Source organism: Piliocolobus tephrosceles, chromosome 21 (genome assembly GCF_002776525.5).
Source record: "Piliocolobus tephrosceles isolate RC106 chromosome 21, ASM277652v3, whole genome shotgun sequence".
Lineage (NCBI taxonomy): Eukaryota > Metazoa > Chordata > Mammalia > Primates > Cercopithecidae > Piliocolobus > Piliocolobus tephrosceles.
The window spans coordinates 11267782-11294286 of record NC_045454.1 but is presented as its reverse complement, the minus strand read 5'-3'; the positions used below and the strand labels follow the sequence as shown (position 1 = coordinate 11294286).

Sequence of the window (26505 nt, the reverse complement as noted above, 5' to 3'; positions counted from 1 at the left end):
AGAGTGGCAGGGGATGAGGCAGGCGCTGGGTGGTGAGCCTCGGAGGAATGCGCATTTCACCCTAAGAAAAAGCCTGGGAGAAATGAGGAGCTGAGGAACTGTTTAGAGCAGGGGAACGCCATGGCTTGTTCCTGCCACCCCTGAGAGGCGCAGATTAGGAGCAGGTAAAAGTAGCCACAGACCAGGCGCAGTGGCTCATGCCTGTAATCCCAGAACTTTGGGAGGCCTAGGATGATCATTTGACCCCAGGAGTTCGAGACCAGCCTGGATAACATAGGAAGATCCTCGCTTGAGAAGCAAAAAAAAAAGAAAAAGTAGCCTCAGCGAGAAAGGTTGAGAGGCCAGGAAGTCCCAGGGGAGATGAGGGCATGGAGACTAGACACGTGACCATGAAGGGAGCGGCGGTGCACAAGTGGGAGAGGTGTGGGGGCCTCTGTCCGCCACGCTGCATGCGCCCTGGTGCCGCTCACCCAGCGGAAGACCCAGAGAGGGCCAGGCTCAGGAGAGATAATGAGCAGAGTACCAGGTAAGCCTCAGCGCCATGTCCCAAGATGGGCTCCCAGCTGACAACCCTGCCTCAGCCATCCCTTCTGTCACAGTTCTTTAGGGCCAGAGGATCTGCTACTGAGTGGTCCACTCGCCCCCTCCCCTAGCGGGGCTCAGAACACTGTTCCTCTCCAAGATGGAGTGACACCTTGGGGCGTGCAGAGGGACCCCATGGCACGCTCCACTTCTCAGGCCTCTGCTCTGACCCCACTTCCTGAATCTCACAGCAGTCACCCCCCGCCGAGCCTCGCTAGGGTCACCAACACCGGAGATCCCATTCTGTCACAGTAAAATGTGCACATGCACTCACACCAAAAGCTCCCAGCTGGCCAAAGGCTCCCAGATGCCCATCCACATCTCTTAGGCCCGGAACATTTCATTTCAGCCCAACTGCCCATTCATACGAGACTGGCCTGACTTGGCAGAGCAGGGCGTGGCTAGAGGTCATCTTCCTGCATCCCAAATTAAATCACCAGGGTGGGAGGGGCACTGAGTGGTGGAGCCATGGAACTGTGATTAAGACACGGGCTCCAGAGTCTTCCAGGCCCTGCGCCTCGACGACTGCAGTCAAGTCCCTCCACTGTCTACATCTGCACCCCTCTGTGAAACAGGATGAGCAGGGCACGGGTGGCACCCAGTCAAAGCTTGCAGGGGCTGGCCCTGGGCGCAATGCCCAATGGGGACTGTGCGGGGGGCACCCGGAGAACTTACATCGCAGCTGAGGTCGTTGTCGTTGGTGACGGTGAGATCTGCCAAGTCCCCCAGGCTCACCTCCCCGCCCCCGATAGTGTCCATGATGAAGACGTCTGAGGAGAAGCCAAAGGAACCTGGTAGAGGGAGGGGAGGGAGGGGCAGAGAGGGCCAGGGAGAGAAAGAATGACAGAGAGAGGCAGAGAGAGATAAAGAGCAAGAGAGAGAGACAGGGAGAGGACAAGATGAAGAATCACAGCTGGAAAGAGACAGAGAGACAGACAGGGCAGGACAGACAAAAAGAGAGGGAGACAGACAGACAGACGAACTTTTGGGGCAGGGAGGCTGCAGACTGGAGGCTGGGCCTCGACCCTGAGGACACAGAAGCCCTGGGCTCAGCTCTGCAGCCTCCCTCTGCCATGGGCCCGCAGGACTGGGGCCAGGTGGGGGATGCCTCTTACCTTCGTGTGGCCGGGGCTGGGGTGTGCCAGGAGGCGGGCCGGTCACTTTTGGGGGCAGCCCATCCACATCACGCAGGTCAGCCAGAATGCCTTGGAGTTTGACCCGACGGCTTTCTGCAGGGTCAAGGCATAGGGCCGGAGTCACCCAGCAGCTCCAACCCAGTCTGGCATAGGTGACGCCTTCCCTGCACTGAGGGCCCCCTGCCACTCTGGGGGGCTGTGAAGCTCTGGCCCCGGGAGGGGGGAATGGGCAGAGGAGACGAGGTTGACTGGGCCCCTCCGTGGGGCAGTGGGCAGGTCACTGCCTTGCCTAGGCCTCGGGCCCCAGCCATCCATCCCACGTGACCTGAGAGCCCTCCTAGCTGGGAGTCACAGGACAGGGAGGAAGACGTGGCCCTCCCACCTGCCTCTCCCCCACTGGGTCCTCATCCTGTTCTCTCCTTGAGGCCAGCCAGAGCTGGACGCCCGCCCCGGAGGGCTGGCAGCCCCACTTCAGGAAGAGCCAAGCCTGCCTGCGTCTCCACAGGGATTTTCCAGGGAAGGGGTGAGGGGCTGGCGGCCACGGCCTGGGCCTCCTGCTCTCCCTGGCTACCCTGCTCTCAGGAAACATATCCGTCCGGTGGAGAGACCCTGCACAGGAAGCGGCTGCAGGCAGCTGGGCCTGCTCCCACTCCCTCAGCGGGGAAGGCAAGCAGGAGCTGGCCAGAAAATCTCAGCTCACCCAGTTCGTGGGGGCTTCCATCCACAGTGCACCGCCGAGGGTCTGGAGCCCCTTCCCCATCCTCTCCTGAGCCCAAGAAATCAAACTCATTGATAGCATCCTCGGAGTCGTCTTCCTCGTCCTCGTCTTCCATTTCGGGCACCAGGGCCTTGGATGGGAGCTGGGGCATGGAGAAAGCCAGACAAGTCAGGGGGCCTCCTGTCCACAGACTAAGCCTCCTCAATGCCTGGGAACAGATAAGCCGGGGCTCTGGGCCTGTCTCTGCTCATGGGGCTGCCTCAGCTGCTAGCCAGCTGCCCTGCAGCGCCCCCTGCTGGGCCTCGGACAGCTGCTACCACTAGGGCCGGTTGGCCTGAAACCACCCTCACGGAGCCCTTGGCCTAGCCCTGGCTCAGCCTGCTCCAGTTCCCCAGGACGGTGCCTCGGAAGAAGAAAAGTCAGATAATGCAACAATCTGCCTGTGGGGAGAGCAGATATGCACTGGTGTCCGTATGTGAATATATGGAGATGCAAACAAGTGAGGACGAATGGACCACAGCATTGCAGCCATAAACACAGCACTGGCTGCTGTGCTGGCACGAGAGCAAATTCCACTCACTGAACGAGCACTGACTACACCTTGCAGACACGACTTGACTTAACCCCCAAATCTGTGAACAGCTACCGTGAACACTGTCATTATCATTCCCACATTACAGGCCAGGAGACAGGCTGAGTAGCGGGAACCCACTTGCCCCAGGTCACCAAGGCCAAGCTCTGCCCACCGTGAACTCCTCCAGGGCGTGGCTGGCCCCTTCCACATGTCAGCCCCCCAGGCTGAGTCTGGTGACACCTCTCGGGCACCACTAAGGGGCCAGGCTCTGAACTGCATTGGGGGGGACCAGAGGGAAGGGACACGGAGAAGACCTAGGGCCAAGGTTTATTCAACACTTGTGGAAAGAATGGGGAAGGCGAGGGTTTACAGACAGCATGCCCAGAAAGGCAGCGGCCGGGCTCAGGACTCCAGAGGAAACCACCACAGGTGCTCTGAGGGGCACACGAGTGGCAAGTGTGCTCTGCCAACAGTGCCTGGAACCATGAGGGCTCCACCACTACCAAGTGCCACCAGCGCCACCAACTAACCCCTAATGAGCACTTGGGGGACGGCCACCGTGCAGCTGAGGGCTTCCTGGGCACCAGCTCATGCTAATTAAATCCTCAACAACCCAGACACAGGGACTCAGCCCCATCTAAAGGGTGAGGAGACAAGCCAAGACAAAGAAGCATGGGCCTGCACTCACACAGCTGGACCAGGGCCGCCTGGGAGCCATGGGCAGTCCCCTGGGTTCCCAGCTGGGCCTCGCTGGAGGGCTGCTGTGTGGAGACGGAGAGTCCTACCCAACCAGCCAGCCCCAAGGGTGCGGGCCTAAAGGGGTGCAAACACCACGGATGATTCCTGATAGAATGGGTGGAGGGGTGGAGAAGGACTAGAAATTCTCAGGGGCAGGAAGGACCAAGCGTCTGGACCAGGGGCCGGCATTTGAGACCCTGGACTCCCAGCCCTCCCGCTCTTCCCTCTAGGCCTCCTGCAGCGCCGCGGCTCCGTGCACACCACTCCACCTGGAGTGCGACTCTGTGCTGAGCCACACTGCGGACACTGGAGATGGAGTGGGGGCCCAGACAGGCCCGGTCCCTCCCAGGGAGGGGTCAGGAGGGATACAGACCAGACAGGGAGGATGCCAGAGTGGCCAGGGCCAGGGAAGGGAGCCCAGGGTGAGTCAGAAGGCTTCCTGGAGGAGGGGGTGTCTGAGCTGAGTCTAAAGAAAAAAGGAAGGGGACCCAGGCAAAGGGACCGCTAAAGGGAAGCCCAGGGCTCAGGGAAAGCTCCGAGGCCATCTCCCACAGGTCCCTCCTTCATGGGCACATGCCCCTGCCTCCACCACAACACGTCCTTTTGCACGTGACTATTTACAAGGCCGCTGCTGGCCACAAGCTCCTCCAGGCCAGGGCCTATGTGTCTCTATATCCCTGCTGTCAGCACACACCGCAGCCCCTGAAGGCCCAAGTTGACTCTGGGAAGGGCCTCGATCAGGTCACACCCAGGCCAGGCTGTGCAGGGCATGGAGGAAGGGCCCACCTTCACACGCTGCTTCTTGTGCTGCACGCTGTCCAGCTCATCGTCCTCATCGCTGTCTTCGTCCTCGCAGTTCTGCAGGAAGGGGATCTGCCCCAGCACTGAGCCACCCAAGCGCTCTTTGCCATCTTTGCCTGCCGCGTTCCTACGGAAGACAGCACAGCAGAGGAGGCATGAGTCCTGCCAGGTGTCAAAGCTCAGATGGGAAGGTGCCTGCCCAGACTTGGTGGCCAGAGCCCAGACCCAGCTAACACTCAAAGCCCCGAGCAGCCTTGACTCTGGTCACACACAGAGCCCCAACCCCAGCCTCTGCCCGACAAATGCTCATTCCAACTGGAAGCCTCACTCAGATGGCAAACGGAGCCTAGCTCCTCACTGACCACCGACCTGAGTTTCAGAGGGCCAGCCCCCAACCCTGGCCACAAATCTCCATCCTGTGCTGAGTCAGAAGGAAAGCTGGATGAGAAAGTGCCACTGACTCAGCAGTCCCCATTCCCACAGCCCAGTCAGACCACAAGGGCAGGTCAGGCAGGAGGCAAGCATGTCCTGCAGGAAAAAGGAAACGGCCATTCTACAAATGCTTGGCCATTCTACAAATGCTCGGCGAGGCACTGAAAGCCAGCCAGCCTCGCGCAGGGCGGGGCGCCGGCGATCCCTACTATCCACGAGGCTGCACTATCCCCAGCAACAGATGGCACTCCTCCTTCCACCTCCTGGCTTCCAACTTCATGACAAGTTATAGCAGAGGAGGTATTGACCCAGCCTGACTGCGGAGAAGGCAGGGTGGAATTCGAAGTACAGATCGATGCAAAACATTCCCCCTTTCTGCCATCAGGTTGATGCCCTGGAGGTCTTGTCAACTGCCGGTTACCAATGGCTGCAGAGGTCACTGCAGATGTACCCTCTTGTCTCACAGGTGCCATCCCCAGAGCTCCACTCTTTCCGCAGAACACTTGCTGCACTCGCAGCGGGACACAGGACTCCATTCTCACAGGCCTTCCTCCCACGACGACACTGACATGCTGCACAGGCTCAGCCTCCTTCTCTGCTTCCTCCTCCTGTTCCTCCCTCCAGCCTCTAAGCGGAAGAGCACCCGGGCAGTCCTCAAATCTCTTCTCTGCACCATCTACACTCACTCCTGCAGGCACGGCAGACGGCCATGGCTTTCCAAAGAATGCCCATGTGCTTGTTCAACTAGAGCTATGTTTAGGGGTCAAATGCCCCCGAGCTCCAGACGAGCTCTGCTTCTCCACGTGGAGGTAAACAGGCCCCTCACACTTCACATAACCTCGGCGGCCCCCAGAACTTCCACTCCCAGGCTTCCCCATCTCAGAGGGTGCTGCTCCAAAGGCTCACACCAAACCCTGGAGTCGCTCGTTTCTTTTCCTCTCCCCTTAGCTGCAATCCTTTAGTGTCGACTGCCCAAAGGCCTCTGGGGAAGATGACACCTCTCGCCTTGCCACCGCTAAGGTCCCTCAGCTCTGTCCAGGACATGGACACCATCTCCTAAACTGGTGTCCACCTGCCTCCTCTGCGACCCTCCTACAGCCCTTCTTTCTCAGAGTAGATCAGGTACGTCAGATTACATCATTCCCCTGCTTGAAACCACTGGCTTCCCACAACCCTGAGTTAAACCCAGACTCTATCCCAGTCCAAGGCCCTGAGTTACTGACTCCTGCGACCACGACTTCCCCATAGCCCACGCCTCGTTGCCTGCAGCCACGCTGGCCTCATGCTGCTTCTGTGCAGGCTGTGCCTCTCCTGCCTCTGAACCTTGGGGTTCACTGTGCCCTCTGCCTAGCACATTCTCCTCTCAGCCACTCGTGTGGCTTACCCTCCATTTAATGCCCACAGAGGCCCTCCCTGCCCACCCCCCAGAGAGAAGCACGTATTGGCCCTCGTGGTCTTCATCTAGCATGACCTACGTGGCCTCACTTGTTCTGCTTAACTGACAACTGCTGATGACAATGAACAAGCCAGAGCTTCCTGAGGGTGGCGACCACATGTACTCCACTCCCTGCTAGCAAGACACCCAGGGTCTGCCTTCAGTAGGCACCCCACGCGACTGAGGAGTGGGCAGGCCTGAGTATCAGGACGGGGGCAGGGCTGGAGATGAGGCTGTGGGGAAGTGTGTGGAGGGTACCCAGAACAGAATCCAGGGGAATCGCAGCACTGAAGGCTCCGATGGTTTCGGAACAAGGAAGCCCACGGCATACTCCAGGAGGAGGGGCCACCAGGGCACCCAGCGCCATCAGCTGATGCTCTGACCCTGGCCTTCACCAACAGTCAGGAGGAACAGAGAGACACACCTGCCAGGCCCGAGGGCTTACCTCTTTATCTGCTCCTCGATCTGTTTCACCAGCAGCGACTCCCCGCCACTAAGCCCCGCAGGGCCTGGTGGAGCTCTGGGGGTCCCTTCACTCGGCTCTACTACCCCATTGAGCTCCAGCGAACGGCCCAGCAGGGAACGGACGCGCTTGGACCGCATGTCGAGGATGGTGTCTGTGTAGCCCACCTCTTCCAGGTACCTGCAGGGGTGGAGAGCCATGCGGGTCAGACATCCCCTGGGCTTCTTCATGTACTGCAGGGGCCAATGCAAACTGAGACAACCTCGTAAGGGGCCACTTAAGAGCATACACCAAAATCTGACATAAGCACACCCTCGCTCCAGCTGTTCCCCGTCAAGGCTATTTCCAATGGAAGCCCTTGTACACACACACAATGCTATGTGTGAGGGTGTTCCCTGCACTGCTGCATGGGGAAGCTGAAGCACAGGGACCAGCCTCAGCACCCACCGACAGGGGCTGTGTCAGCAAATGACTCATAGCGCTGCGAGGCAGAAGATCAACAGGGCAGAGCCTTAAGGGAAGCTGGCCACGGTCAACAGCAGAACGAAAACGCTAAGTTCTATGATCCACATGATGCCAATGTTTGTAGGAAAAAAAACAAAAAGGCGTTAATGTGCATAAAGCTTACACCACACACAAACACACGTTTGTATTATGTCCCCCAAGAGGCCTAGAAAGATCCATAAAAAACGTAACAGCAGCGACCTCTGGAGAATGGGATTAGAGGCGTAAGAGGAACTTTTGCAACTTACTCTACTTACTTCTACAAATGAGCACTTATTACTTCTGCAATTTAAAAACTGAAGCCAGCTGGGACTGGACTAAAAGTAAAAAAAGAAGAAGGAAAAAAGAACAAAAATCAATTTGGGGTATTTGCGGCTTCAAAATACAGAGACAACAGTCCCTTGCTAGCCCTCAGGAGGCTTCCTGGCCAGGAGGCCTTTGCTGTTCCCCGTCCCTTCGCAGCCCTGACCCTGCCTCTCGAATGTTAGGCTGCACGCACCTGTATGTACGTCTCATCCTGTGCACCTGTGTGTGTCTGCGGCTCCTATCTCCCCATCAAGAGAGACAGGGAAGCATGGGGCTTTGAAACTCGGCACTGGGGGGCGGACTGCCCAAGATCCCACAAATTAACCATGCAACCTTGTGTAAACAGATCACCTCTCCGCATCCCAGTTTTCTCATGAGGGGAATACTAGCATTATACCACACAGAGATCGCAGTGAGGAGCCAACAGGTGGAAAATGTTGAGCACAGTGCCAGGCACACAGTAAGTACTCGGTAAGTGTAGCCTGTTAGTATTACTATTATTGTTTTAGGGTTATTGTTTGCACACACTTTAAGCTAGCAACCCCAGTTCCAGATATCTAACTTGAGTAAATCAAGGATATGCACAAATGCCTTCCTGATTTTTATCACATTGCCTATAATACTAAAAAATTAAAAGTAACCTCGACAAAATATAAGGAACTGGCCATGGAGTTATGGTTATCTATATGACAGACATTATATGTTGGTTTTTTTTCTCCATAGGACCAAAAGAAGGAAATTATAAGGTCCTCAAAATGGTGCAACATAACTAATTTATATGGAAAGATGTTCAAAACGCTTAACGGTGAAAACAAATTCCAGCTTTTATAAAATATATATGCTGGACTGGGCACGGTGGTTCACACCTCTAATTCCAGCACTTTGGGAGACCACGGCAGGCAGATCACTTGAGCTCAGGTGTTCAAGACCAGCCTGGCCAACGTGACAAAACCCTGTCTTTACTAAAAACACAAAACTTAGCCAGGTGTAGTGGCGCACGCCTGTAATCCCAGCTACTTGGGAGGCTGAAACATGAGAATCACTTGAACCCCTGAGGCAGAGGTTGCAGTGAGCTGAGATTGTGTCACTGCACTCCAGTCTGGGTGAAAGAGCAAGACTCTGTCTCGCCGGGCGCGGTGGCTCAAGCCTGTAATCCCAGCACTTTGGGAGGCCGAGACGGGCGGATCACGAGGTCAGGAGATCGAGACCATCCTGGCTAACACGGTGAAACCCCGTCTCTACTAAAAACTACAAAAAACTAGCCGGGTGAGGTGGCTGGCGCCTGTAGTCCCAGCTACCCGGGAGGCTGAGGCAGGAGAATGGCGTGAGCCCGGGAGGCGGAGCTTGCAGTGAGCTGAGATCCGGCCATAGCACTCCAGCCCGGGTGACAGAGCGAGACTCCGTCTCAAAAAAAAAAAAAAAGACTCTGTCTCAAAACATTAAAAAATAAATAAATAAATAAATAAATGAGGCCGGGCGCGATGGCTTAAGCCTGTAATCCCAGCACTTTGGGAGGCCAAGACGGGCGGATCACGAGGTCAGGAGATCGAAACCATCCTGGTTAACACGGTGAAACCCCGTCCCTACTAAAAAAAATACAAAAACCTAGCCGGGTGAGGTGGTGGGCGCCTGTAGTCCCAGCTACTCGGGAGGCTGAGGCAGGAGAATGGCGTAAACCCGGGAGGCGGAGCTTGCAGTGAGCTGAGATCCGGCCACTGTACTCCAGCCTGGGTGACCAAAAAAAAAAAAAAATAAGTAAATGAAATACATAAACTGAGCAGTGTGGCTCATGCCTGTTGTCCCAGCTACTCAGGAGGCTGAGGCAGGAGGATCTCTTGAATTCAGGAGATCAAGGCTGCTGTGGGCTGTGACTGCACCACTGTACTCCAGCCTGGGTGACAGAGTGAGTTCATTAAGATAACAGAGGCAAAAATACACAGCCATGAAAGAAACTGAGACCATATATGGCAAAATGTTTATAGGGGGATGAAATTTTTTGAGCAGAGGAATTGTGAGTGATCTTTTTTTTCTTTCTGCTCTCCTATTTTTTAAGTTTTCTAAAATGCACAAATCTCTTCAGCAATTAAAAACTAATAATTTGAGGCCAGGTGCGGTGGCTCACACCTGTAATCCCAGCACTTTGGGAGGCCGAGGCGGGTGGATCACTTGAGCTCAGGAGTCTGAGAACAGCCTGGCCAACATGGTGAAACCCTGTCTCTACTAAAAAAAATACAAAAATTGGCCAGGTGTGATGGCACCTGCCTGTAATCCCAGTTACTCAGGAGGCTGAGGCAGGAGAATCGTTTAAGGTGGAAGGAGGCAGAGGTTGCAGTGAGCTGAGATCGTGCCACTGTACAGCAGCCTGGGAGACAGAGCAGAAAGTGTCTCAAAAAATAATAATAAATAATAATAACATCAATAATTTTCTGGTTCAAACATGGTGAGTTACTGTGATCATTCACAGTCAATCACAAACCTATTTACAGATCTGCCCTCTCCCCACTTCTCACTACTGCATTTGATTAATTTTTTTTGAGACAGAGTTTCGCTCTTGTTGCCCAGGCTGGAGTGCAATGGCGTGATCTCGGCTCACCGCAACCTCCGTTTCCCAGGTTCAAGCGAGTCTCCTGCCTCAGCCTCCCGAGTAGCTGGGATTACAGGCATGCACCACCACGCCCAGTTAATTTTGTATTTTTGGAAGAGACGGGGTTTCTCCATGTTGGTCAGGCTGGTCTCAAACTCCCGACCTCAGGTGATCCACCTGCCTTGGACTCCCAAAGTGCTGGGATTACAGGCACGAGCCACCACACTGGCCTGATTAGTCTTTAAAAAAATAATTAACAAATAAAAAATAATTTAATATTACCCTTGGGGAATAAAAAGCCACACTTAATAAATCTTCACAAGGTATTGAAAAAAAAAAAAAGCCACACAGGACTCCTACGGCCACAGAGATTAAAAAAAAAAAAAAAAAAAAGCCACAAAGGGCTCCTATGGCCACTGAGATTAAAAAAAAAAAAAAAAAAAAGCCACAGAGGCATTCAGGGACACATTCCAATGGGGGCGTTCCCATGTCTGCGTTCTGCAGCGGGTTTCCTCCCTTTCCCCAGGCCAGGCTCCGCCCACAGGGTGAAGGCCACTCCATCCATGGCCGGCTAAGATCCTGATAGTTCAGCGTCCCCACTGAGGACACAAAAGGACTGTGGAGCCTTTGGACTTCTCTCTCAAGCCAAATGTGCCATGTGTCCCCAGCCCCACTCCCCGAGCACACTCACTGTCGGAGAAGCTGCCGCCCCTCCTTCCACACCAGCGGGCTGTTCTCCAGGGTGACCGATTCCACGGGGCCATTGGAGACTGGCGGGTGAGAGAACGGAGGCTGTCTTAGGCCACTGCCACCTACCCATCACCTCCCCCATCTTCCTCACCCCTCCAACCCAAATCGGTCACTGTCACGGGTCCTGTGGCGTCACTTCCTGAGTGTTGGAACCCTGCTCTCTTCCCCCACGTGGGGATGCCTCCTCCTTGAAGCGGTCCTCATCTCTAGGTCTCCTGACTGGTGGTTCCCCAACCTGGCCCCCGACAAGATAAGGGCTTCATCTCAAAACTCTGGACGAGCTGTCATTTTCCTTCACAGAAAGCTGGCCTGGTTCTGAGAGAAGGGCCGACTGGGTTCAAGCCCGGCTCTGCCCCATCCCGGCTGTGTGACCCTGAGTTAGTGTAAGCGGTGTCAGTTTCATCCTCTGAGAAATGAGCTTAATGATAACAGCATTTCCCTCTTGGGAGTGCTGAGAGGATGCAACGAGGTAATTTGCTTAGTATTTTATTCAAGTCTTTTCTGGGCATCTACGTTGTACCTGGCTAGGGACCTGGGCTACCCGGGTAAACAAAGACCTGCCCTTGTGGAACTTCCGTTCCAGTGAGAAGAGCTGGCAGCAGGTAATGACCATCACTATCAGCTGAGCATACAAGGTCTTCTCAGCTTGCCTCAGCCAAGCTTCCCCTCACCCGGCCCGCCCTCCCACATCCTCTGCCCTACACCGTTTGCCCAGTCACAGTGACTGACTCCCTATCCTCTAACTCTTTCAGTGTGCGTCTCTGCATCTGCGCTCTCTCCCCTGACTCTCTTGCTGGGGAACAGAGTCATCTTCCAAGGAGCTTAGACTCTAAGGGACCAGAGGGTAGGAACCACGTCTCCCGTGCTCTCTGCTGTATCCCTGACCTGTGATACAAAGCCTGTATCCCACAAATAAAGTCTTTTTTGGATGAACGACTGAATGACAACCCTGTTCAAACGCCACCTCCTCAGTGACGTCTTCCCCGGCTTTCCCGCACCGTCCCCAGCGCTCTATAAATAGTCCTGGCGCCCACTCCTCGCAAAGGGATCCTGTGAGCTGCTCGTGTGTCTGCCTCTGTTGCACAGGGGGACGGCAAGCAGGACTGGCCCCCAGGGTCCAGCACAGGACCTGGCAGCCCATGGGGAGGGCTCTGAGAGTGAGAATCCGCCCCTCCCCAGCCCTGGGGCCGATTCTGCCTTCTAAGGAGCAAAGTCTTCCTGCTTCTCCAGCACACTCAGCGTCCACGGGAGGGTGCCGACAGTGCAAGCATCAGAGGGTGAGTACCTTGTTCTGACACATCTGCCTTCTTCTCCCCCTGGTTCAGGTCTGTACCAAACTTCAGTTTATGATATTTGGCCCTAAAAGAGCAAATGATTAATGAATAAAAGATGCAGGAGAGTAGACAGGGTCAGTAGTTACCTGAGGAATCCGGAATCCCAAACCCCAAATCACAGGGCCTCCCACAACCCGTCTCCTACCAGAGGCTGAAGCATCCCCCGCACCCCTGGCCTGGTGGAAGAGACCACTCCCTGGAGTCAGGCAACCTGAGACCCCCTAGTCTCAGGGGTCCTTGAAGAAACCATCAGCCCTTGAAACCCTAGTTCCTCATCTGAAACAGGGTTAACAATACCCTTTAGGCTACTGGAAGGGGTAAGGGATAACCGAGGTAAGGACTATACGATATTTGGCGCACAGTGGGCCACCAGCATCGTGAATATTGTTCCTGGTGTCTAGCCGGAATCCCACCTCCTCTGTCTTGTTTCTCCCCTAGAACCTTATGGTACTGGAATGATGGAAGAGAATGTCGACCCCAAATCTCCCTCAGCTGGAAGGAGGCGTGGCTGGTGGCCTCCTGACGCTGTGCTTGAGATGGACCCAGAAGGCAGGCCCAGGGCAGGACGAAGGCTCACCTTTCCTGCTTCAGCGCATACTCTAGCATCTTGATCCGCCGCACCAGGTCTGTCTTCAGATTCTCCTGCCCTTTCCTCTCTCCCTGGAGGAAGGCCACCTGAGCCTGAGAGGGCAGACAGGAGGCAAATGAAGACAATGGGGCTCAGGCTCACTGCCGGTGTGGCCGTCACTCATCCAGGTATAGTACCAGCCCACAGCCACCCCACAGTGATGGGTGGGCGGCAGCCACTTCCTCGGCACAAAGACCCCCGAGCCAGGGTTCAGGAAGCACTGAGAGGACAGGCTGGATCTGTTTCCAGGGCCCCCTGCCACATCATCCACAACAAGGGCCGAAGGGGAGCCCTTAAACCCTGAGATGACAATGGGGCCAGCCTAGGCCTCACTTGCTGGCTGCCTTTGGAGGGAAGTCGGGTCAGGGATAGCAGTGGAGAGGAGGGTGGGCATTCACTGCCCTGGACTCCCCCCGACACCCTGTGGCAGGTGCTGTCCCTAAGGCTACTGGTGGAGGTGGTGTCCCACTATTCTTACCAGAGCATCTGTCTCTGGGAGGCGTGGGAAGCTACTTCTGGAGCTTTGGGACAAGAGTGGGTGGCTCGGCTCAGCTCCCGCTCCAATACAAAAGCTTTACAAGTCAAGCCCGCTGTGGGACCAGCCATCCCATTGCATTCTGCCCAGGGTGTGAGAGAAATGTGCCACAGACACGACCCCGGGTTCCTGCCAAGCACTTCACACCGTCTGCTGGCTTGAGCTGCCCTGTCTGCTCCAGTCTGTCAACAAGTCATTTAGAGACACTGGGCCCACTGCCTTCCAGGCAGGATCCTGGCCTCTGACCATGGTCCAGAAGCCCTTGTGCCAAAGCCCTGGCCCAGGGCTCATCTCTGGCTTCTCCCCAAGCACCCCAACATTCCAGTCCAGAACAGCCAGAGCTCCAGGCCCAACTTAGACACTTACTTGCTACATGATCTTAGGCAGGTCATCGGCCTCCTCTGAGTCTCCATTTGCCCCTCCAGAAAATGAGACGCATAAGAGTGCCCTCCCCTCATGTGCTAGCTTCTGCTCAGTCCAAGGCCTGGCACAGAATAAAGGCTAACAAATGCCAGCTTCTACTTCTCTTATCACTTTTATTCTCCATGTACATTTTTTGCAAATCCAAAATGGGCCTTGTTCCTTACAGGAGGCAGGACCCTTTGGAGACCCCAGATCAACTAGAAATGTCTGTGGATTGGCCAGGCACAGTGGCTCACACCTATAATCCCAGCCCTTTGGGAGGTTGAGGTGGGCAGATGACTTGAGGTCAGGAGTTCGAGACCAGCCTGGGCAACATGGTGAAAACCCATCTCTACTAAAAATACAAAAAACTTAGCCAGGCGTGGTGGTACACACCTGTAGTCCCAGCTACTTGGGAGGCTGAGGCAGGAGAATCGCTTGAACCTGGGAGGTGGAGGTTGCAGTGAGCCAAGATCGTGCCACTGCACTCCAGCCTGGGTGACAGGTCAAGACTTTGTCTCAAAAAAAAAAGAAATACATGTCACCAGTTACCTTATAGAAAAGAACCTCATCTGTCCGCTTCGAGAATGGGATTCTTTTTTTCCCTCTTAACACTTTTTACCAACACATATGTATATAAACATCCAAGGCCAGATAGGGAAACTACTTATATGACATCAACATCTCTAAAGTGTGAGTTTCTGTCCTTCGTGTATCTTCTCAGTCCCCCAAATCTACTCTCTGAATCACTGGAGAAGGTGTGAGGAGAGGCGGACCGACCACCAAAGACAAGCCCTGACTTTCCTCCTCACTCTCTTCCCTGCCCACCTGGGCTTTGTGATTGATTCCTCAACCTCCCGGGGCAGTTCAGCCTGCTGGGAACCTACACCTTGGTCAACACCTGCCACTGTTTGGTGATTGCCCGCACGCATCAGGTGCCCCAGTAAGGCACTGGGCAGTAACAGAGGAGCCACGTGGTTCCTGCACCCACAGGGCTCAGTCCCGTGCAGGAGACAGGCATGAGCAGCAGCTCACACGCAATGTGACTAGACCCCGTTGCGGGAGTGAAGGATGCTATGGGAGGAGGGACAAGAGGCGACAGTTCAGCTAAGGCCTGAAGCTGAAGAGAAGTTAGCCAGGGGTGGGAAGGGCCCTGCTGGCAGAGGACGGAGGCAAGGGCAGCACAGTGGGCTTAAGGAACTCTAAAAAGGCCAGGATGGCTGCTTCAGAATGTGTAAAAGGCTCAGGGAAGCCATGGAAGGGTTTTAAGCAGAGAGAGGTAACCGATTCGCATGTTACAAGGGCAGCCCCAGCTAAAACATGGAGAACTGACGAGGGAGCAGGAGAGCGGCAGAGCTGGACACAGAGACCCCCATCACAGACGAGGGCAGTCCCAGAAATCCCAGGACAGAATGGCAGTGGCCTGGACTAGCACAGGGGCACACTGGAGGTCTATCTGTGGGGGCGGGAGGTGGAGTCGGGCATCCCACCCAGACCTGTCACTGGTTGGGTTCCCCCTTCATCCCTCTGCTGCCTCATTGGGCCGTGGTCTCCCTCCTCCTAATGAGGACGTAAGGGTCTCAGCCGCCCACTCTGCTTTGATGTCCCTTTTCCAGTGCCTCTGGAAAGAGAACCAGAAAGATGTGGTTGGAGCGTCTCAGGGAGGTGGAAACCCAACAGAAACGGGAAGCGTCAGTGGCCAGTCCTTCCCTCGCTGCAGATGCCAGCAGTCCCCACTGGCTGCCAGGTCTGCAAGCGCGAAGGGCTGTGGCAGGCCTGAGAGTCGGTCTGGGATCTGGAAGTGCTGCTCACCACTGCTCATCACACCTACCCACTGCCACTCCCTCTGGCCAGAGCCACAGAGCACGTGCCCCCAAAACCTTCTGATACCTGGCAGCTACTGCCTCTCTGCCCCTCCAGCTATTCCCAACAAAGCAACATCTAAAGGCTTCGGAGGAGTCCTAGCAATTCAGTCCTCCCAGGAGCTGATGCCTCTCTGAATTCGCTGCTTCCTGTCCCAGCTCCCTGGGAGGAGTTCCCGTTTCGTGCCATCTAGCCCTGCATCTCCTAAGGGGCTCCTTCTCAAGCTTCAACAGCTGCTGTCAGGGATGAGCCCCCAGGAAGCTGGAGTGGGGAGGGGACAGCTCCGCACATTCTCTGCTGGCACCGCACTCACTGCAGCTCCCTGTCGCTGCTCCTATACAAATCTCCAGTTCAGATCCCTCATTAAAAGGTCCCTCCCATCCTCAAAAAGCTTCCCCTCTCAGAGTTGCCACAGAACAGGAGCAGAGCCACACAATCAATTGTGCATGAACATCTACAGCTCTGCTGTCCCCTGCACGAACAAGCTTCCTCTGCCAGCCTGGAAGTTTCGGATGGGCAGAAACTGCATCACCTACTTCTCAGAATCCCCCACCTAGCAAATGCCTGCTCATTATCAGACTGAAGCTCCACCACCTTCCTGCTCCAAACTTACGGCGCCTACTGCCAGGACCTCCCGAGGGGCTGCCTTCCCTGCCATTCAACACACATGTACCAAGCACGGTCGCACGGCAGGTCTTCTGCTAGGAGCAGCTGTATTAAGCTCTTCACAGAAAAGTTATTCAGAGTCCATCAGGAAAATCTGACACTGCCCAGGTCTTAAGGGATCTCACGGGGGAAGTCACACTGTCTGTTAGTGCTAAGTGTTCAAGTAAAGGTGTGTAAAAGAGGTGCCGCTGATGGGAGAGTAAACTGGTGGGTCAACGTGGCAGAGTCGATCCCTGTTTCTTTTTTTTTTTCTTTTTTTTTTTTTTTTTTGAGATGGCATCTCGCTCTGTCACCCAGGCTGCAGTGCAGTGGTGTGATCTCGGATCACTGCAACTTCCGCTTCCTGGGTACAAGTGATTCTCCTGCCTCAGCCTCCCGAGTAGCTGGGACTACAGGCGCCTGCCACCACGTCTGACTAATTTTTGTATTTTGAGTAGAGACAGGGTTTCACCATACTGACCATGCTGGTCTGGAACTCCAGACCTCGTGATCCACCTGCCTCAGCCTCCCAAAGTGCTGGGATTACAGGCGCTAGCCACCGCGCCCAGCCCAATCACTGTTTCATAAACACATCCATTCCACTATTCCAGTCATCTGTTCTGCTTCATACTCGCACATGAATAAGGGGTACTCACTGCAGCCATGTCTGATGGGGAGAAAAACTAGAAAAAATCTAAAAGTCGGCCGGGCGCGGTGGCTCAAGCCTGTAATCCCAGCACTTTGGGAGGCCGAGACGGGCGGATCACAAGGTCAGGAGATCGAGACCATCCTGGCTAACACGGTGAAACCCCGTCTCTACTAAAATACAAAAAATTAGCCGGGCGTGTTGGCGGGTGCCTGTAGTCCCAGCTACTCGGGAGGCTGAGGCAGGAGAATGGCGTGAACCCAGGAGGCGGAGCTTGCAGTGAGCTGAGATCCGGCCACTGCACTCCAGCCTGGGCGACAGAGCGAGACTCCGTCTCAAAAAAAAAAAAAAAAAAATCTAAAAGTCCACCAACCAGGGTCAAACTCAATCAGCTATGGTGCAAACATCCCATGGGACGCTATGTAGCTATCAAAAAGCGTTAAGAAAGAGTTCTCTGTGCTGATATGAAAGAAAACCAAAACACATTATGTCACAAAATGATACATACAGCAGTAGTTCATCTATTACACAACCACAATAACTCTTCTCTCTCGGGAGAGAAGAGCAAGAAAGGGATGAAGAGAAAGAACTTTCCTTTTTCACTCACATATGTGTATACACACACACACCCCTCTGAGATGTCTGAATTTTTACTAATATAACAATAAAAGAAAACAAAAGTGCAAAGTGACAGTGCTGGCACCATGCCAGACACTGGTTCCTCTCGAACTTCAAGAAGGGTCATTAAGTGAGGTGATAAATATCTTTTCTCTCATCAGCCTCCAGGATGAGAAGATGGTGTGGTGGGTGCTGTGCGGTGCACTGGTGCAATGTCCCAGAGGCCAAGATTCAGTCCAAGCTCTACTATGACTGCTTGGGTGACCCTGGGGAGGCCACTACACTTGCCTGAACCAATTTTCTCAACTGTACTGGGTAGCAGAGAGGTACAGAACATGTGCTTAAAAGTCCACCGACGGTCGGGCATGGTGGCTTACGCCTGTAATCGTAGCACTTTGGGAGGCCGAGGCAGGTGGATCTCTGGCGGCCAGGAGTTCGAAACCAGCCTGACCAATGTGGCAAAACTCCCATCTCTACTAAAAATACAAAAATCAGCCAGGCGTGGTGGTGTACACCTGTAATCCCAGCTACTTGGGAGGCTGAGGCAGGAGAATTGCTTGCAACTGGGAGGCAGTGGTTGCAATGAGCCGAGACATGCCACTGCACTCCAGCCTGGGTGACAGAGTGAGACTCTGTCTCAAAAGAAAAAAAAAAGGTCCACAGACGAGCCCTTCTGCTCATCTGCTGGGATCCTAGAAAAATCACCCTCTCAAAACCTCCATTTCCTCGTGATTTTTTTTTTTAAAGGCAGGGGGAATATCCTTTACCCTTCCAGAAGGCCACAAGAATGAAATGACAGCTCGTGTCTACAGTACTTGATACACAGCTCCAGACATGGTATGTGCTCACTAAATTGCAGCTGGTGCCGTTATTGCTGAGTGAGGTAATGACACTGCCTCTGCCTACATCACGCGGCACTGAGAAGATCTGATGAGATGAATGCTGGGAAAGAGCTTCGGAAGTAGAGAGTGGGACACAAGTGAGAGCAGTTACATAAGGATTCTGCTCCCACCCCAGCTCCAAGCCTCAGCCACCACAAGTGAGGGCAGGGGGAGAGTTACTGGAGGGTCTTTACTCATCCTATGAACAAAATGCCGTTTTTGTTGTTGTTGTTTTCTGAGACAGGATCTCACTCTTTCGCCCAGGCTGGAGTGCAGTGGTGCAATCATGGCTCACTGCAGCCTCAGCCTCCGGGGTTCAAGCAATCCTCCCACCTCAGCCTCCTGAGTAGCTGGGACTACAGGTGCACATCACCACGCCCAGCTAATTTTTGTACTTTTTTGTAGAGATGAGGTCTTGCTATGTTGGCCAAGCTGGCCTGGAACTCCTGGGCTCAAGGGATCCTCCCACCTCAGCCTCCCTAAGTGCTGGGATTACAAGCATGAACCACCGCACCCCATCTCTATCGACAAAATTCTCATCAGTTATTTATTTGGGTGCCAGCTTCCACTAGATAGAAAACGGCAAATCGGAACGGGAAACGTGGGCTGCTACAAGGAAGTACTAACAATTTCTGCTAATAATAACCCAGTCCAAGCATCTTCAGATTTCCAGTGGGCCATTCCTGATCCCTTCAAATCCGGACATCTCCATGATTCACTGCCGATGGACCTGACGCTCCACGAGATCACAAACCAGAGCCCAACTCTTCAGACTCTTCCATACATCAGCCCGGAGCACATCCCTGTCCCAAGCTACCCCACAAACCATGAGGTCTTTTCCCAGAACTTCCACAAACATATCTCCTTCCCCCCAACCCCACCCTACCCCCGTTCTCTCTGAGATGCCTCCTCATGTTGCCTTCGGGCTCTACAAAATTCTCCCCCCTAAAGCATCACCCCAGGGTTTAACACCTAACTCGTCCTCATTGGCACCATCCCAGGACCCTCACCTCCATACTGGACATGCCCGACACCCCCACACTCCAGTTCAGGGTTCTCTTTCTACATCCTACACATACGTCCCATCTCAGTGCCATCGCGCCCACTCCTGCACACCCCCAAGTGGAACTTCCACTGTCAAGTTCTCCCACCCAGGCTCCTTGGGTACATCTCCTGCTCTGTCCACACTTCCACTCCAAAGATCCCTTCCCTGCACTCTGCAGCCACACACGTCCGGGATCCCCAAAGTTTCCCCTAAGAGGGAAAGGCACACACCTTCATCCTGGACCCCTCGAAACCCTCTTCCCACCTCTCGGGTCCTTACACAGCCATCCTTCCGTGCCCACTGTCCAGTCGCCCCGAAACACACCCATCCCAGGTTCCCGGACTTCCTCTCCCTAACTCCTCCCGGTTCCCCGTCTGGATCCGCTCTTTCCCAGCGTGTCCCAAGTGCCCCCTCGGACGCTTCCACTTCCCACCTGCACCTGGCTAGGGCCATGGTCGGGGGTCGGGAGTCCCTCTGCGCCCGGCGAGCTTCTGCTCACTCCCACAGCAGACTACTCAGGTCTTTCCCAGACCCCTCCAGCTCCTCTCCACACCCTTTCCCGAGTTCTCTTGGGCTCCCCTCCAGGACCCGAGTCGCCTCTCTCAGGAGCCCCGCGGCCGGCGCGCTCAGTTCCAGTCCCAGTCATACTCCCAGCCAGTTCTGGTACCTCTGTCCCTCTCTCTCGGCCGGTCCCGGTGATCCCTCCCACCCCCGGTCCCTCCACTCCCACCTCGGGCTGTCCCGGTCCCCTCCCACCCGGGGTGCCCTCAGGACACCCCTCGGACGGCCCCTCACTCGCCCTCCGGGACCGTCGCGGTCCCCTCCCGCCCCCCCTGGCCGTCCCGGCGGCCATTGCTCCAAGATGGCGGCGGCGGCAGCGGCGGGTGAGGCCGGGCCGGGCCGGGCCGGGCCGGGTGGGGGGTCGGGGGTCCCGGGACGGCGCTCACCTGTAACTCGGCGCGCTCGGCCTCCCAGCGGGCTTTCTCGGCTTCAAAGCGCGCCCACTCGTGCTGGATAAAGTGCAGGATCCCCGGCAGGCTCAGGGGCTCCGGGCCCGCCGTGGGCCCAGGGCTGCCTCCGCCGCCGCCTCCCTTACCTGCCGGGCCCGGCCCGGGGGCAGGGGCGGAGACCGGGGCCGCCCCAGTGGGGCCAGGGCCAGCGCCTGAGCCGAGCGGACGGCAGGAGGAGGCGGCGGCGGCGACCGCGGCGGCCGCTCGCTCCTCCATCATGGAGGCCCCGGGGCCGGCCCGCGCGCCCGCTGTGCTTCGCGCGCCTGCGCGGGCGCTCCAACCCCCCCCCCCCCCCGCCCCAACCCCCACCCCCCCACCCCCCCACACCCCCCCCCCCCCCCCCCCCACACACCCACCCACACCACCACCGCGCGCGCGCCTGGCGGAGGACAGTGGGAAGAGGGGCCGGCGGCGAGCGCGAGGCCGGGCACGAGCCTCGCCCACCCTGGTCGACCCCGAGGGCTAGCGTGCCCGCGCGGGGGGCGGCGGGAGGGAGATCGCGCCCCGAGGAGTGCGAGGGAGACCCAGGCCCCGCGCGACGGTCCCCCTCGCTGGAGTGAGACTGAGGAAGGGGCCGCTTTCTGCCCCCCTCCTCCTACTTCGCCCCAGAGAAAGAGCCTTACCCCTTCCACGCCCAAACATCACTCTCATGGACAATTACTTTTACTCTGAGAGAAAGGGCGCCTAGCAGTGGCCCCATCCTCTCTTGATTTCTGGCCAGGTCGGTTGTCATGGTAACCCTTCCCCATTGGTGGGGGCGAGTTGGTGGGGGACAGCCTTCCCCTCCCTTCCACCTTTGTGGTTATGGAGCCCCAAACCTCTTCGGACTCTGCACCAGGAGAAGGTTGCTAAGGTAACCTAAGTCCCTGGTGGTCCTTCTGCTCCTTTCCTCATTGGTTACTATGGCAACCCCCGCACACCTAGCATTCAGGTAGAAAGTACCCCAGCCCCAAAGACGCTGATCTCTAAGAGAAGCACCTCTTCCCCAGCCCCTCCCCTATAGCCACCTAGTTGGCATTACCATGGTAACCGTCTTCCCCTTCCTATTGTGGGAGGCCCATGCACCAAACCAACCAGGTGTTTTTATTTAGAGGAGGAGATGCTCTGCTGAGGGGCAGTTGCTATGGTTACAGGGCCTGGACCATCCTCTGGGGGGTGAGAAACAGGCAAGGTCAAGACCTGGTTACTATGGTAATAGAGAAGCCCCCTTCGAGTGACCCTAGGAACCAAGCCCAACCAAGGAGGGGATTTTTTTTTTTTTTTTTTTTTTTTTTGGAGACAGAGTTTCACTCTTGTTGCCCAGGCTGGGATGCAATGGCCTGATCTCGGCTCACCACAACCCCCGCCTCCCTGGTTCAAGCTGTTCTCCTGCCTCAGCCTCCTGAGTAACTGGGATTACAGGCATGCGCCACCATGCCTGGCTAATTTTTTTTTTTGCTTTTAGTACAGACGGGGTTTCTCTATGTTGGTCAGGCTGGTCTTGAACTCCCGACCTCAGGTGATCCGCCTTAGGCCCGCCTCAGCCTCCCAAAGTGCTGGAATTACAGGTGTGAGCCATCGCCCCTGGCCAGGGGATGTTTTAAGAATCTCTCAGAGGTGGAATGTGTCTAGGGAGGGGGTTGTCATGGTAACAGCTTCTGTTGGCTTCTAGCCGTACCTTTTCTGGACACATTCATGCTAGAGGGATGGTTATAGGTTGCTATAATAACTGACATCCCTCCCATTCACCCCACCCCACACCTGAGACACCCCAGGTGGTGCCTGAGATTATGGGACTTCAAGAGAAAGGATTCCCTGACCTTTCTCTTGCCACTATTGTGGATAAGATGAAATTGTGCTCTATTGTACAGAAATGGCTAATTTGGGGTTTTCTGGTTCTCCTCTCAGGAGCACAGCTCAGCTGGGCTGGAACTGCCCTCCTGGAACTCCCCCAGCCTGCAACCTAGGAGGTAAGAAGTCCCTCAGTGTCACTCGCATTCTCATGGAAACTGCCCTTCCCTTATTCCCTAAGGCTTTCCCATGTCTCTCATTTTTTTCTTTTCTTTTTTTTTCTTTTTTTTTTTTTTGAGACAGAGTCTTGCTCTGTTGCCCAGACTGAAATGCAGTGGTACGGTCACTGCAGCCTCCACCTTTTGGGTTCAAGTGATTCTCCTGCCTCAGCCTCCTGAGTAGCTGGGATTACAGGCGCCCACCACCACGCCTGGCTAATGTTTTGTATTTTTAGTAGAGACGGGGGTTCACCTTGTTGGCCAGGCTGGTCTTGAACTCCTGACCTCGTGATCCACCTGCCTCGGCCTCCCAAAGTGCTAGAATTACAGGGATGAGTCACCGCGCCTGGACCTCTCGTTTTTTTCTAACCGTCACATTCCCATTCCACAGATGCAGTAACTGAAGCTCAGGCCAAATCACAGCTCAGACCCCGTGAACCCAAGGCCTGAAGAGAATTTGGATTCATTTACATTGTTTTGTGGGGACTGGAGAGACAAGTAAGTTCGCAGCTTAACTGTCCTCTCCGGCTCTGACAACCATTTCTAAGGCAAGCCCCCTGTTTCTACTCTTGCGCCCCCTGCTGGTTTCTTGCCCTGTCTGTAAGTTGTATGGTTTTTGTCCATCTTTTTTTTTGGGGGGGGGGGGGGGGGGGGGGGGGGGACAAGGTCTCGCCCAGGCTGGAGTGCAGTGGATCAATCTTGGCTCACTGCAACCTCCTCCTCCCGAGTTCAAGTGATTCTCACACCTCAGCCTCCCCAATAGCTGGGATTACAGGTGCGCACCACCATGCCCAGCTAATCTTTGTATTTTTGGTAGAGACGGGGTTTCACATGTTGCCCAGACTGGTCTCTAACTCCTGACCTCAGGTGATCCGACCGCCTGGGCCTCTGAAAGTACTGAGATTACAGGTGTGAGCCACCACAGGTGGCCCTGTCGGTCTTCTTTCTGTCTTCCAGAGGGCTGACCTAATGAGTACCTCATTCATTCTGTATCCTCAAAACACAGGGTCCACTACAAAGAATACTTGAGTTTGTTGAGTTACTGAGTTGAATTAATTTATTAATGTGCCATAGCCAAGCTTTGAAAGCACCTGTCAGGTTAGGGCTGGTGAAGGCTCACCAAAGATGGGTTGAGAGTCAGGGCTTCAGAAAGAACCCAAGAGAGAAGGCAAAGTTTATTGGTTTAAAGCACAACCCTGTAGCCAGCTTCTTGGATCACCTCTTGGGTCCACTACTTCCCATTGTGTGACCTTGACAGAGAGTTAAAGAGACTTAACTCTTTAAAGACTTAACTCTGGGCACTCTTGTGGCCCAGAGACTTAACTCTTTAACTCTGTGTGCCTTTGTTTCCTTTTTTTTTTTTTTTTTTTGAGATAAGGTCTCACTGTGTCACTGTCACACAGGCTGGAGTGCAGTGGCAAAGTCTCGCCTCACTGCAGCCTCTGCCTCCTAGGCTCAAGAAATCCTTCGACTTCAGCCACCAGAGTAGCTGAGACTACAGGCGCACGCCACCATGCCTGGCTAATTTTTTTATTTTTTTCATAGAGATGGGGTCTTACCAGTCCATGCTGGTCTCAAAATCCCAGATTCAAGCAATCTCTCCCCGCCTCATCCTCCCAAAGTGCTGGGATCACAGGCGTGAACCACCGCATCGACTGGTTTCCATTTTTAAATGTGATCATAACATGAGGATTAAATAAGTGAATATGCATAAAGTGCTTAGAACATGGCCTGGCACATGGTGAGCTACTAGAATTTTTTTTTTTTTTTTGAGACAGAGTCTCGCTCTGTCGCCCAGGCTGGAGTGCAGTGGCCGGATCTCAGCTCACTGCAAGCTCCGTCTCCTGGGTTCACGCCATTCTCCTGCCTCAGCCTCCCGAGTAGCTGGGACTACAGGCGCCCGCCATCTCGCCCGGCTAGTTTTTTGTATTTTAGTAGAGACGGGGTTTCACCGTGTTAGCCAGGATGGTCTCGATCTCCTGACCTTGTGATCCGCCCGTCTCGGCCTCCCAAAGTGCTGGGATTACAGGCTTGAGCCACGGCGCCCGGCCTAGAATTGTTATTATTATCCTCCCGATTCAGAAAAATTTAGAACGTTCAGACCTGCAGAATCATCATTGCATCCACTTTGCCCCAACGAAGGGGTTTGTAGCCCTTAGAGGTGGTGAAGTCTGTATGACTTTGTCAGGGTACTAGATGATTCCTTTCCCCGCCTCAGCTTCCCTCACACCCTCACCAGCAGGTGGCACCTCCTTATCTGGCCATCAAACCCACTGGTGTCTGATCTGCAAGGGCCAAGCACTGTGGTGGGCCTAAGGGTAGCCAGGACCTGGCTGCTGTCCTCTGCCCTGCTGGGCACCTCCTGGCTGACCCAGAGTCAGTCAGACAGTGTGGCAAGAGCCAGGGCCTTGGAAGCAGAGACCTGGGTTCTCATCCCTGCATCCTTCCCATCTCTCTGAGCCAGAGGTTCCTGTCTTTCTTTTTAGAGACAGGGTCTCGCTCTGTTGCCCAGGCTGGGGTGCAGTGGCTGGATCACAGCTCACTGCAGCCTCTACCTCCTCGGCTCAAGGGACCCTCCCACCTCAGCCTCCCTCCTAAGTAGCTGAGACCACAGGTAGGTTCCACCATGCCTGGCTAATTTTTGTATTTTTTGTAGAGACAGGGTTCCACTATGTTGCCCAGGCTAGTCTTGAACGCCTGAGCTCAAGCGATCCTCCTGCCTCAGCTTCCCATAGTTCTTGGATTACAGGAATGAACCACCACACCCAGCCCACGTTCCCTATGTTAATAATTTAAGTCACTCATTCATTCAACACGTATTTATTGAGCACCTGCTATGTGCCAGGCACTGAGCTGTGCTCTGGGGATACAGTAGGGAAAACAGATCCCTGCCCTCCATGGGGATTCTGACAATAAACGAGCTAAGTAAAATCCACGCAATAACTACCAGGGGAGCAAAATAAGGCAGGAATGGGGGATAGGAAGTACATGAGTGATAGGGAGATGCTTTAAAAAAAAAAAAAAAAAAAAAAAAAGCCGGGCTCAGTGGCTCATGCCTGTAATCCCAGCACTTTTGAGGCCGAGGCGAGCAGATCACGAGGTCAGGAGTTCGAGACCAGCATGACCACCATGGTGAAACCCTGTCTGTACTAAAAATGCAACAAATTAGCTGGGCATGGCAGCGGGTGCCTGTAATCCCAGCTACTCAGGAGGCTGAGGCAGGAGAATCGCTTGAACCTGGGAGGCGGAGGTTGTGGTGAGCTGAGATTACACCACTGCATTCCAGCTTGGGCAACAGAGCGAGACTCCATTTCATAAAAAGATAAGGTCTCACTCTATTGCCCGGGCTGGAGTGCGGTGGTGCCATCATGGCTCACTGCACCCTCGACTTCCCCAGCTCAAGTGATCTTCCCATCTCAGCCTCCCAAGTAACTGGGACTACAGGTGCAAAAGCCATTACGTCCAGCTAGTTTTGTTTATTTTTTGGCAGCAAAGCAAGACCCTATCCCTTTAAAAACAAAAATTGTTTTGGCCGGGTGCGGTGGCTCAGGCCTGTAATCCTAACACTTTGGGAGGCCAAGGCCGGCAGATCATGAGGTCAAGAGATTGAGACCATCTTGGCCAACATGGTGAAAACCCATCTCTACTAAAAATACAAAATTTAGCTGGGCATGGTGGCACGCTCCTGTAGTCCCAGCTACTTGGGAGGCTGAGGCAGGAGAATCACTTGAACCCGGGAGGTGGAGGTTGCAGTGAGCCAAGATCACACCACCTCATTCCAGCCTGGCAACAGAGCAAGACTCTGTCTCAAAAAAAAAAATTGTTTTTGCCTAGGCACGGTGGCTCACACCTGTAATCCCAGCACTTTGGGAGGCCGGGGTGGGTGG

At 54.8% G+C, this 26505-nt stretch overlaps 2 protein-coding genes across 8 annotated transcripts in view; one reads left to right on the top strand and one right to left on the bottom strand.

The window, feature by feature from the left end:
- Nucleotides 1–20893, bottom strand: part of STRN4 (striatin 4) — a 27612-nt gene extending 6719 nt beyond the window's left edge. For 2 of the 3 annotated variants that reach the window (XM_023182684.2, XM_023182686.3), the window contains exons 1-9: nucleotides 20568–20893; nucleotides 12935–13038; nucleotides 12309–12382; nucleotides 10965–11043; nucleotides 6862–7059; nucleotides 4535–4676; nucleotides 2419–2578; nucleotides 1698–1811; nucleotides 1258–1373 (exon numbers count right to left, since the gene is read on the bottom strand). In XM_023182684.2, the coding sequence (XP_023038452.2) occupies nucleotides 1258–1373; nucleotides 1698–1811; nucleotides 2419–2578; nucleotides 4535–4676; nucleotides 6862–7059; nucleotides 10965–11043; nucleotides 12309–12382; nucleotides 12935–13038; nucleotides 20568–20849 (1269 nt within the window). In that variant the 5' untranslated portion in view covers nucleotides 20850–20893. The remainder of the gene's footprint in view (nucleotides 1–1257; nucleotides 1374–1697; nucleotides 1812–2418; nucleotides 2579–4534; nucleotides 4677–6861; nucleotides 7060–10964; nucleotides 11044–12308; nucleotides 12383–12934; nucleotides 13039–20567) is intronic. The other variant, XM_023182685.2, reaches the window with a different exon arrangement.
- The window catches only part of FKRP (fukutin related protein), a 12120-nt gene continuing 6074 nt past the window's right edge, over nucleotides 20460–26505 (top strand). Inside the window, exons 1-3 of one of the 5 annotated variants that reach the window (XM_023182689.1) lie at nucleotides 20460–20504; nucleotides 22518–22579; nucleotides 23010–23116. The gene's annotated coding sequence lies outside the window, so the exon portion shown is untranslated. Of the gene's footprint in view, nucleotides 20505–20995; nucleotides 21484–22517; nucleotides 22580–23009; nucleotides 23219–26505 lie in introns of those variants that run through there. The other 4 variants (XM_023182687.1, XM_023182688.1, XM_023182690.2 and 1 more) reach the window with 4 other exon arrangements.